The sequence below is a fragment of the Rhinopithecus roxellana genome, chromosome 19 (assembly GCF_007565055.1).
Source record: "Rhinopithecus roxellana isolate Shanxi Qingling chromosome 19, ASM756505v1, whole genome shotgun sequence".
In the NCBI taxonomy this organism is placed as follows: domain Eukaryota; kingdom Metazoa; phylum Chordata; class Mammalia; order Primates; family Cercopithecidae; genus Rhinopithecus; species Rhinopithecus roxellana.
Genome location: NC_044567.1, coordinates 24,692,960 through 24,705,183, shown reverse-complemented (window position 1 = coordinate 24,705,183; position 12,224 = coordinate 24,692,960). Strand labels below are relative to the sequence as shown.

At 36.9% G+C, this 12,224-nt stretch overlaps 1 protein-coding gene across 1 annotated transcript in view; it reads left to right on the top strand.

The window, feature by feature from the left end:
• CLTC (clathrin heavy chain) overlaps positions 1-12,224 on the top strand; it is a 76,004-nt gene that overhangs the window by 52,711 nt on the left and 11,069 nt on the right. Inside the window, exons 15-24 of the mRNA XM_010364053.2 lie at positions 2,592-2,717; positions 3,629-3,771; positions 5,804-6,038; positions 8,237-8,359; positions 10,084-10,229; positions 10,469-10,652; positions 10,850-11,042; positions 11,487-11,644; positions 11,840-12,004; positions 12,117-12,224. Coding sequence (XP_010362355.1) covers positions 2,592-2,717; positions 3,629-3,771; positions 5,804-6,038; positions 8,237-8,359; positions 10,084-10,229; positions 10,469-10,652; positions 10,850-11,042; positions 11,487-11,644; positions 11,840-12,004; positions 12,117-12,224 — 1,581 coding nt within the window. The remainder of the gene's footprint in view (positions 1-2,591; positions 2,718-3,628; positions 3,772-5,803; positions 6,039-8,236; positions 8,360-10,083; positions 10,230-10,468; positions 10,653-10,849; positions 11,043-11,486; positions 11,645-11,839; positions 12,005-12,116) is intronic.

The window sequence follows — 12,224 nt, the reverse complement described above, 5'->3', positions numbered from 1 at the left end:
TAACTATTACTGATAAGTGATAAGCCTTGGAAAAAGGTGGAGTTAGCCTAAATGGGATTTCTGTCAGGCAGGTATTTATTTCTCTTTGATATCAATTTGTACCTGATTCTTTGAAGGAATTTACTTCCAGCCAGGATTAGAGGTGAATTTAGTGTCTTATGTCTACATAATTTGAGATGGGAGCTCAATACTAACATGCAACTATCACATTTATCCTCTGATGCCAGTGTTGAGGATGAACATAATAGATTCCTTGTTAACCTGTAGGACATGGTTACGATGCCTCTTACCACTGTCATTAAACTTAATTTTAGAGGTACTAGCTACATGATAATTTACTGGTGTTGTAAGTAAACCCTGTGTCATAAGAAAAATACCGTTGACTCTGATCTTGAATATTCGAGTGCCAATTATGTGTTAGACACCAGGAATAAAGAGATTGGTAGAACATAGCTTCTCCTTTAAGGTACCCTGTGAGCAGGATAAAATTGTGTCATTAGCATCACGTGGCTTATGCCCTAAGTTTGTAGAACTGTAAACTCTCTGTAGAAAGCATGTAACTGTTCATCAGACCCATGATCTGCTCCTTGCTACCTTTGATCTTATTTTCTACCTTTCTTTTTTTCTTCTTTCCTGGTTTAGCTTCAACCACACTGGTCTGCTTGCTATTCCTGGAACTCCCCCAACCCTGTCCTGCCCAAGGGCCTTTGCTTGTGCCCTGTACTACTTATTCTTTCATGACCTTCTCTTTTTCCTTCTTTGGGTTTCTGATTGAATGTCATAAGAGAGGATGTCTCAGGTTGCCCTGTGTAAAATAGAACCCATTCCTACCCCATTTTGCTTGTTTTTCTTTATAACACCACTGTGAACGTCGCCTCCCACTAGAATGTAAGTCCTTGAGAGAATGGACTCTGCTTCCTTTGTTCCCTGCTGTATCTCCAGTAACTAAGAACAGAGTCTGATACTTGGGTACTCATAAATATTTGTTAAATGAACAAATTTATGTTGAAGAAAACCTCTGACTATGTTAATATAATTTCAAGTTTGATCTTAAAATCTTTAACCATTATAACTGGAGGTTAATTAAACATTTAGTAGGTAATTTAATATTATTTAAGTGTTAATAACATTTCTACCATGTATAAAATCATGCAAATTTTAGCAATCAAGAAAATAACCTAGATTTTGTCTGCTTTTTAAATCTGAAATTTTCTTTTGGAATACAGTTAGTATTCCACAAAAGTGGAATTATTTGCCACAGAAGTTTAAACACCTATGCATGAAAATAGAGTAAGTAATCCTAGATTATTTGTAAGTGATAAAGATAAAAAAAATTTTATATGTGTGTAGGTAAGATGACTAGTGTGTTGATCCATACCTTTTTGATGTTCATTTAGTAGGAAAAACATGACATACTAAAATTTTTGCATAGATAGATGCAGACAAATTCTAGAAATGATTGTAACAGCTATTAGTGCAGAGTTTCCATGGTGTTAAACAATACTTGCTTTAGAAAACCTTCCTTAATGTGGAAAATGTGCAGCTTTACAGACATTTTTATTTTTTAATTTAGGATGGCTAAATTAAAATTAAGATTTACCTTGGTGTTCTTGGAACACTTCATAGACTAGTCTTTGTATTATTTATAATTGAGTAACTAATATCCCCTAGTCTCAGGAGCCATTTTATTCTAACCTTGAAAATAATGTTCTTAGTGGCCATCACTGGGGGAAGTTCTACCCTACTTAGTTCTGCTTCCCTAGTAGACTATGTTAGAGGAATCATTTATTGAGGAATGTTTCACTGTGTATAAATGAATTCCTGATGGAAACTGTTGTTTTTTGTGCTCTACCTTATGTCTGTGGAATGTAACAGGACATGTATCAGGTAAATGCCCAGTACAGGTTTTACTTACCTGTCTGTAACATCTTCTATGTCAATCTATAAGTAGGATTGTAGTTTGGTATCTGTAATGGAATGGTAAAAGCAGTTGGCAATTTAAAGAGGTCTTTTCTTTAAATGCTGGGTTTTTTTGGGGGTGGGGGGCGGTTCTTATGGCCACATGTAGTCACCATCATGCTGCTCCTTGTAGGCTTTGTTATAATAGAGTATTAGAGACTGGTTGTCTAGATTGGATGTGGGGAGGGATAGAAAATCATTAGTTTGAAACAAATGTGAGCCATTTATGCCATATGTTTTGACAATGTGACTATAGTTATTAAGTTGATTTCAAATACAGTGGAAGTGTTACTACCAATGAAAGTCCCAGTGTGGTGACTCTCAGATGAGTGGCTCTCATCTGAGAGCCACTGCTGGCTCAGGTATCTTAATTTGTTACTCTTGTTTTCTGGTAAAGGGTGTGTATGGGAAGGACCTGGTATCTTGCTGTGTGAATCCAAGTATTGCTTAGTAAAAATTTACTGAAACTGGGATGTACACACTCAACTATTGGGACATTCTTTCTTTAACAGAAGAGCCATGCTTGTGTGAGCCTCTCTTGTTAGTGTAGAACAGATTCTCATATTTTACATAGATTCGATACCTCATAGAAGGAGAAAATTAAAGCTTCCTTTTGTTTGTCTTTTTTTCAGGAAGCGAAACTAACAGATCAGCTACCACTTATCATTGTGTGTGATCGATTTGACTTTGTCCATGATTTGGTGCTCTATTTATATAGAAATAATCTTCAAAAGTATATAGAGATATATGTACAGAAGGTAAGTAATATGTAGGTAATGTAAAGGTATAATCTTACTATAGATTTTATTTCTCATATTCTGAAAATCCTTTTGAAACTCTGTGCTCAGTAAGAGTGGTCTGCAGCTTTTAACGTGGGTTTTTTTGTTTTTGTTTTTGAGACACGGTCTTGCTCTGTCACCCATGCTGGAATACAGTGGTACAATCATAGCTCACTCTAACCTTAAACTCCTGGGCTCAAGCAATCCTCCTGCCTTAGCCTCCCAAGTATCTGGGACTGCAGGTGCATACTACCATGCCCAGCTGCTTTTAATACTTTTTTGCCCAGCAGAATCCTTTCTTGGATTAAAATTCTACATGCTTTCCTAGCAAGCCGACTCAGGGAAGGGGAAAAGAAATGCATGCCAAGTGCGTAAAATATAAGAATAGAACTGCTATTGTTGAAAAAGTTGGGTGGCCTAGGGCCCTACTAACTTGATAGGCCTTGAGGTATCCGTGTAGAAGCCCTAGACTCCAAAGCAGAGTTTTCAAACCATCTTAAATACAGCTATTAGATACTTCACCTTCTAACTGTAGAAACAGGCAGTATTGCTATAATGGGAACCTTTTAATTAGATAGTCTTGCATAGTCATCTTTGTAGTTTCTTTGGATTTATTCATCATATGGAACAATGCTTGGGTAACTAATAGAGAATATAGTATATGTGCTTTCAATACTTATTAAACCATGAAGTCTTGTTTTTAGCCGGACCTCCTGCTAAATTCCTCTATCTAGTTGCAAATTTAGACCCTCAGTTTATTACTGAATTTAAAAACTGAACTTAAAGAAAAACTGAGCTTAAAAGCGATAGAGATAAATGGTTTTATTTTTTCTAATTCCTCTTTGCTTTTAATAACATAGTGACATTCTTCTACTTTTTTTTAACCACAGGTGAATCCAAGTCGACTTCCTGTGGTTATTGGAGGATTACTTGATGTTGACTGTTCTGAAGATGTCATAAAAAACTTGATTCTTGTTGTAAGAGGTCAATTCTCTACTGATGAGCTTGTTGCTGAGGTTGAAAAAAGAAACAGGTGTAGTACCATTTCAACAGGGATAAGTTACTCTTTCTTAGCATGGCAATAGATAAAAATATAGGTAGTCATTTGTCCAAAACTACTCAACAACACGTGGAGAATAATTTCCTGAAGACACCTCACGTAGAGGTTATAAGCTAACTAATAGCGCCCAAAAAAAGTCTGTTTTCTGAAACATAGCTGTCATAGCAAATCTGTTAACCTGGTTGATCCTTTTTTGGGCATGTTTATAATTACAGCTATATGGTTTGACTTTATGTGTTTTTAATATAAACTATGTACTAAGTCTCCTGTTTAGTTAGGTGTGATACCTATGTATTTAACAACTAATTCTTTACTGATCAGTAGTGTGGTGTTTCCAACCTGAGAAAGCTGCTTAATAAAAACAAATAGCGTGGTGTTTATTTAAGTATGAGGCAAAAGAGTTCCCTGTGCAACTCTTGAATTCAACTGATGTTTAATTTATAGTACCTTAACATGGTAATACATGATAATATGGATTTCCAATAGAATATAGCATAAGTGCTTCTAAAACTTACAGACTGTGAAGTCTTTTTTTAGCTGGAACATTTTGAGGAACTAGTGTTTAGGAAGTACTGATATAAATGAGGTTGGTGAGGTGGTATGCTAGTGGGAAGGTCTGCTGTTTATATAAGAAGAAATTAAGAAAGTCTGTGGGATTTCATTTTAACCTGAGTTGGTATAGGTGGTCTACTAATTATATTCTTAGAATTTATATTAGAATATTTCAAACATGGAAAAATTTTGCATTTAAGGGTAATAGAGATATACAGTTAATACTGACTTAAAGGTTTGAGCCTAGTTTCAAGTAATTTCATGTCATAACAATTTAACATTTAATAAGAGGTTCAGTTGAGTCTTAAATCTATTACCTGAAAATAATCTTCTTGCATATTCCAAGCAAATGGCAGTTACCGTTAGATAATTTAGTCTTTAAGTGACATATTGTGAAAAGCTAGATTTACCTCTAAGTCGCTAGTCTAGACCTGCCTTAGCTAATTTTTATTCCTTAAGTTGACATGGCACATCTTAGATTGCACATGTTTATAGGAGCTGGATTTTTGCCTCTATTTATTAAAATTGCCTTCTCCCTAATGGGAGTGTTCATAATAACCATGTGAATTTGATAGACAAAATAACAGAATAATGCTTTTTCTTTGGCTGCTTTTAATGTTTAAATCATTGGTAAAAGAGGCTTGGGCCAGGCGTGGTGGCTTGTGCCTGTAGTCCCAGCTTCTAGGGAGGCTTAGGTGAGAGGATTGCTTGAGCCCAGGAGGTCAGGGCCGCAGTGAGCCATGTTCCCACCACTGCACTCCAGCTTGGGCAACAGAAGACCCTGGCTTTAAAATAAAAATAAAAATAAAAGAAGGCATGGTCATCAGGACTACCAAAACAAGCTATAGTATAGCAAAACTGTGCTCCTTGATGGAGTGTTTATATGACAGCTACAACCATTAAACCCAGAGCTTCTAAAGCTACCAGATTTTATTCCCAGTATGTATTTAGGGTTTGGCTGTAGGCAATACTGTATGTTAACTGTGTTAAGAGCTGAAAGAACTCTCAGATAATCTGGCCTATATAATATCACCTCCCCATTTCTATCCATAAACAAAATTTCCTAAGGTCTAGATATTTTGCGTGTTACAAAGAAAGGACACTGTGTGACTTTCTAATCTTTTATTCAGATGTAAGCAGGTAGGTATATCATATAGCAGATAAATCTGGGAGAGTGAAAATAGCCTTATATATCTTCTTTTTATTCTTGGGCAACTCAATAATCTTTTGAGTCCAAGGATCACTTGAGCCCAAGGCTGTAGTGCACAATGATTATGGCTGGAATAGCCACTGCACTTCAGTCTGGGCAATGTAGCAGTACTCGGGGGGAAAAAAAGTATGTGAAAGTGAAAGCACGTTGTAGACCATAAGGTATTTACATAGTTAGCATGTCAAGAGTGTATTATTTATAATGCAGTATGTGTGTGTGAGGTTTTTTTCCCCTTTTTCCTAGATTGAAACTGCTTCTGCCTTGGCTAGAGGCCAGAATTCATGAGGGCTGTGAGGAGCCTGCTACTCACAATGCCTTAGCCAAAATCTACATAGACAGTAATAACAACCCGGAGAGATTTCTTCGTGAAAATCCCTACTATGACAGTCGCGTTGTTGGAAAGTATTGTGAGAAGAGAGATCCACATCTGGCCTGTGTTGCTTATGAACGTGGCCAGTGTGATCTGGAACTTATTAATGTAAGTACTGCTAGCTGAATATGTAAAAAAGCTGCATTTTTAAAAACCTGTTATATGAGAGGTTCAGGGTGATTTCAGGTAATATGGGACATTTGGGGATGGTGGGTGCTTTTTTAAAACTTTATCATTGTGAATCTGAAAGTGCCCAAATAGTGGATAAAGTCTATATACCCTTTATTCTGATTGACTTGTTAATGTTTTAACCCCATTAGCCTTACCATTTGTGTTCTCACACTCTTACGTGCAGGCACACCATTCATACATATGTGTATACACACGTCTATTATTTTTTAACCATGTGGGAATAAGTTGAATGCATCATGGCCTTATACCCCTTCAGAGTGTATGGCCTAAGAATAAGGATATTCTGTCTCATTAACCACATGAAATATACCAGCTTCAGTCAGTTTGACATTGACAGGATACCTTTAAAAATCTGTTCTATTCTAGTTGTGTCAATTAACCAATGACATCCTTTGTAGCAGTTTTTTCCCCTCTAGTCTAAGGTTATATATGACTTGTAGTTTTCATGTCTCTTTAGTCTCCTGTACTCTGGAATGGTTCTTCAGTCTTTTGTTTTTTATGACACTGATATTTTTGTAAACAGATAGTTGCTTTTTCTATTTGTAACTATTTTATATAGGTGAAATTTAAAGCAACATCAAATTAACCATTTTAAAGTGAACAATTCAGTGACATTCAGTACATTTACAATGTTATCACTTTTATCTAGTTCCAGGTTTTCACTTCAAAAGGAAACCCTGTATTCCTTAAACAGTTCCTCCACATACCCCCTTCTCCCAGCCCCTGACAACCACCAGACTGTACTCTGTCTCTATGGATTCGCCTATTGTCTATATTTCATTTAAATGTAAAGTCTTTTTTTAAAAAATAGAATGTGTCTCATTTTGATTCCTCTGATGGTTCCTGATGGTTAGATTTAGATTATACGTTTCCACCCAGAATACTGCTTCAGTGGTGGTTTGTTTTTCTCATGGTATTATATCCGGAAGCACACGGTGTTCATTTGTCCCCTTTGTCAGTTTTTATCAAGTTGTAACATTTCTTTATTATATAATTATTACCCTCTTGCAGATATTAAACAGTCTATAAGTAGACACTTAAGACCATGCAAATATCCTCTTACCCCCTCCCTTAATTTAGCATCTGTTGATTCTTGCTTAAACCATTCTTATTGTGTTGGTTGCAAAATGAAAATTTTTCAAACTCCAGCAGTTTCTCCATATTTGTCAGTTAACACTCATGCATTCATGAACTCTTGGATTTTATTTGATGGGCTACAATCCATTACTATTTATTTTGATGCTCAAATTGTCCCAGTTGGTGAGAACCTCTTCAGTCTGTGTCTTTGTGTCATGGGTTCATTGTTCTTTGAGCATTTTAACTTATTTTCTGGCACACAGTACACCAAGCTCATTTTGTACCTTCCGCAGCCCTGGAGTCAGTCATTTCTCTAGGGAACCTTTTACTGGGGCATGGTATTAGAAATCAAGATCTGGGCCAGGTGAGTGGCTCACTCCTAGAATCCCAGCACTTTGGGAGGCCGAGGCAAGAGAATCACTTGAGCCCAGGAGTTTGAAACCAGCCTGGGCAACATAGCGAGCCTGTGTCTACAAAAAATTACATAATTAGCTGGGGGAGGTACCATGCACTTGGTTCCAAGCTACCCAGAAGGCTGAGGTAAGAGGATCACTTGAGCCCAGGAGATCAAGGTTGCAGTGAACTATGATTGCAACACTGCACTCTCCAGCCTGGACAACAGAGGAAGACTCCTATTTTCTGAAAATATTAGAAGTCAAGATCTGAGCTTAGGTATATTTGCTTCTAAGATCTTTCAGTGGTCAGAGCTAGGAAATAGTTATATTTATGTACATACATATGCTCACTTATGTACATACATGTGCATATACACATGGAAAAATAAACACACAAGAACAGCTAGTAAAACACCGAAAAATGTAAAAGTGGACTAGTCCTACCAGATGTTAAATTGTATATTACAAAGCCTGTATAATTAAAACAGTATATTACTGGTACGTGAATCAAAGTCCAAAAGTAGATCCAATATCAGTAAGATTATCAATAAACAGAGTTTAAACAATAGGAAATAACCTCTAAAATGCTATAAAAAGGCTTTTACTTTTTACCTTGAAATTGATCTGTCATATCTTCTTCAGGTTTGCAATGAGAATTCCCTCTTCAAAAGTCTTTCTCGCTACCTGGTACGTCGAAAGGATCCAGAATTGTGGGGCAGCGTGCTGCTGGAAAGCAATCCTTACAGGAGACCCCTAATTGACCAGGTAACATTGGCAAACATGTTTATGACTGTCAGTAAAAATTATACATTTTTAACTATGGATACAATCCTTCCTCTCATCATATGCTCAAATGGATCATATTTAACTAGGAGACAAAGCAATACAAAGTAGAAGGAAATTAAAATTTATATACATTTAATGAATGTAAATTGATTGTATACGTTATATATAAATTAATGTAAATTTATATAAGTATAAATGTATATAACATACATTAAGAAAAATAAGCTGCATGCAGTGGCTCACGCCTGTAATCCCAGCACTTTGGGAGGCCAAGGTGGGCGGATCACCTGAGGTCAGGAGTTCGAGACCAGTCTGGCCAACGTGGGGAAACCCCATCTCTACTAAAAATACAAAAATTAGACGGGCGTGGTGGCACGCGCCTGTAATCCCAGCTACTCAGGAGGCTGAGGCAGGAAAATCGCTTGAACCTCGGAGGCGGAGGTTGCAGTGAGCTGAGATCACAACATTGCACTCCAGCCTGGGTGACGGGCGAGACAGTATCAAAAAAAAAAAAAAAGAAAATACATCCCAAAAGACATGACTTAATTATATAAAACTCGGTTCATCATAGTTTAAAAGGAAAATAACAAACTAAACATTAAGGATTGCTATTAACACCTAAGAAGTGGCTAAATTGGCCGGGCACGGTGGCTCACGCCTGTAATCCCAGCACTTTGGGAGGCCGAGGCGGGCGGATCAGGAGGTCAGGAGATCGAGACCATCCTGGCTAACACAGTGAAACCCCGTCTCTACGGAAAAAAAAAAAAAATACAAAAAATTAGCCAGGCGTGGTGGCAGGTGCCTGTAGTCCCAGCTACTCGGGAGGCTGAGGCAGGAGAATGGCGTGAACCCGGGAGGCGGAGCTTGTAGTGAGCCGAGATGGCGCCACTGCACTCCAGCCTGGGCGACATAGCGAGACTCCATCTCAAAAAAAAAAAAAAATTAAAAAAATTAAAAGTAAAAAAAAAAGAAGTGGCTAAATTGATTGGAAACTTCAAGACAATGATAAGTCAGCAAAAGATAAGGATAAGAGAAAATACAAAAGACCAAGTGCATCAGTGTTATATCTTACTAACAAGAAGTATAGAACTGCACATGAGATGGGCTTTTATACCTACATAAAATAGACAACATATTTTAAAAGCTCTAAAAATTGAAGAGTTGTTAATAATGAGTCTTAAAATTCTCCTGAAATAAGTATAAATAAAACATTTTGGAAACAAGTAAGTTGAAGGCTATTAATATTTCATTTCTTTCCTAGGAAGCATTTCTAAGGAACATTCCAACTAGTTACTAAGCTTCCTAGGGGAAGGATGTGGAGGGGGTGGTTGGAAATCATTGCAGCATCTAGAAAGCCATGCAAATAGGCAAAACTAGAAGAATTACCGATACTATAGTTCCACATCTGTGTAGTTGAATTTTGCATTATGTGTAGCCACTAAAGTGATAATGATGATTGCTAGCCTGGATAATGTTTTAATCAGGGAAAAGATAGAAATTATATAACTAGAGTAATTTTTCAAGAGAGTAGAATTACACGTATTATACAGATTGGTGTAGAAAGACCTCTGTGTGTAAATTTAAAGGTCTTTTTCCTACTTCATTCTTTTCTGCCTATTTCAAGTTTTCTAATGAGAGGCCAACTTATCCTTATTTAAAACCAACTTGATTCTCAATACTTATGTCCCATATATCCTCTGTAGGTTGTACAAACAGCTTTGTCTGAGACTCAGGACCCTGAAGAAGTGTCAGTAACTGTCAAGGCTTTCATGACTGCAGACCTTCCTAATGAACTGATTGAACTGCTGGAGAAAATTGTCCTTGATAACTCTGTATTCAGTGAACACAGGTATGCTTTCAGAGGGATCCATTGGCTGTTTATTGTCAGTCTTTAATAATGGCCCATCAGTTTTGGGAAGGAACAAAAAGATCAGAGAAAGTTGCCTGAATTCTCACTCTTCTAATATCCCCCCTCCTTCTCACCCTATCTCTTGAGACAAAAACCTCTCTATTAGTCACAGTGGTTTTTTTTTTTATGTCTGATAAACTTAAAATATTGCATTTAAAATATTATTTTGTTTCTTAAAGGAATCTGCAAAACCTCCTTATCCTCACCGCAATTAAAGCTGACCGTACACGTGTTATGGAGTATATTAACCGCTTGGATAATTATGATGCCCCAGATATTGCCAATATCGCCATCAGCAATGAGCTGTTTGAAGAAGCATTTGCCATTTTCCGGAAATTTGATGTCAATACTTCAGCAGTTCAGGTAAATCTTTAGATTACCTAAGTTGAATTACTAAATGTAATGTCTTCTGCTCATTCAGTGTATGCACTGTCTTATGAGGGTGGGCCTAACTGGTTGCTATGGCAATAGAAGAGCAATAAAATACTAACAGCTTAAATGTAATTGCTCTGGGTAGGATTGATTTTACTCTAACCCCAATTTCAAACTTGGGTACTTAGGTCTTAATTGAACATATTGGAAACTTGGATCGGGCATATGAGTTTGCTGAACGTTGCAATGAACCTGCGGTCTGGAGTCAACTTGCAAAAGCCCAGTTGCAGAAAGGAATGGTGAAAGAAGCCATTGATTCTTACATCAAAGCAGATGATCCTTCCTCCTACATGGAAGTTGTTCAGGCTGCCAATACTAGTGGTATGATTTCTTACCTTATATATTGAGACCTCACAAAATGATTAAGCTAAGCATTAAGATATCTGTCTGTTCCGAATTGTAGAAGAGTTGGATACTGCATGGTTTCCTGTGAAAACTTTTAGTACTCCATCTTAGTCCACATAAAAAGAGGCTGTATTTTGTGAATTTGTAGGTTCACAAAACTTACAAGTGGGGAAGATGAATTTTCTGTTTTTGAAGTCTCATAAAATCCTGATAGTGCTCTAACCTTACAACTTTCAGGAAAAAGAGAATTCTTCTATTCATTTGGTCTGTGATAATACAGAAGTGAAATATTGCACAGTTTACATTTGTCATTATCAATGTTTCCTTGAAAAGGAAATGAATAGCAATTTTCATTTACTTGGGTGAAAGATAAACTAGGATGTTAGTGTTTGGATCTATTTTTTCTTTTTCTATACTTAGGAAACTGGGAAGAACTGGTGAAGTACTTGCAGATGGCCCGTAAGAAGGCTCGAGAGTCCTACGTGGAGACAGAATTGATATTTGCGCTGGCTAAAACAAACCGCCTTGCAGAGTTAGAAGAATTTATCAATGGACCAAATAATGCTCATATCCAACAAGTGGGTTTCCTTTTCAGATTTAAGAAAAACTAATTGGGCTACTTGATTAGCTTGGTAGGATCAAAACATAACTGAAGAATTCCAAGGAAAAATCTATAGGAAAACATTATTTCTCAGTGTGAAGGTATGAATTTGAAAAGAGGATTAAGCTCACACTAATATCTTACTGAATGTGCGTTACCTTTTTTTTTCCAGGTTGGTGACCGTTGTTATGATGAAAAAATGTATGATGCTGCTAAGTTGTTGTACAATAATGTTTCCAATTTTGGACGTTTGGCATCTACCCTGGTTCATCTGGGTGAATATCAGGCAGCTGTTGATGGGGCTAGGAAAGCTAACAGTACTCGAACATGGAAAGAGGTAATCTAAACCCAAGTTTGAGTGAAGAATTAAAGAAACGCTCTTTAAACATTAGTTTAAATAACTAGCCATGTTTACATTTGAGTTCACAGAAAGGAAATGTTTATTCTAGGTCTGCTTCGCCTGTGTAGATGGGAAAGAATTCCGTCTTGCTCAGATGTGTGGACTTCATATTGTTGTACACGCAGATGAATTAGAAGAACTTATCAACTACTATCAG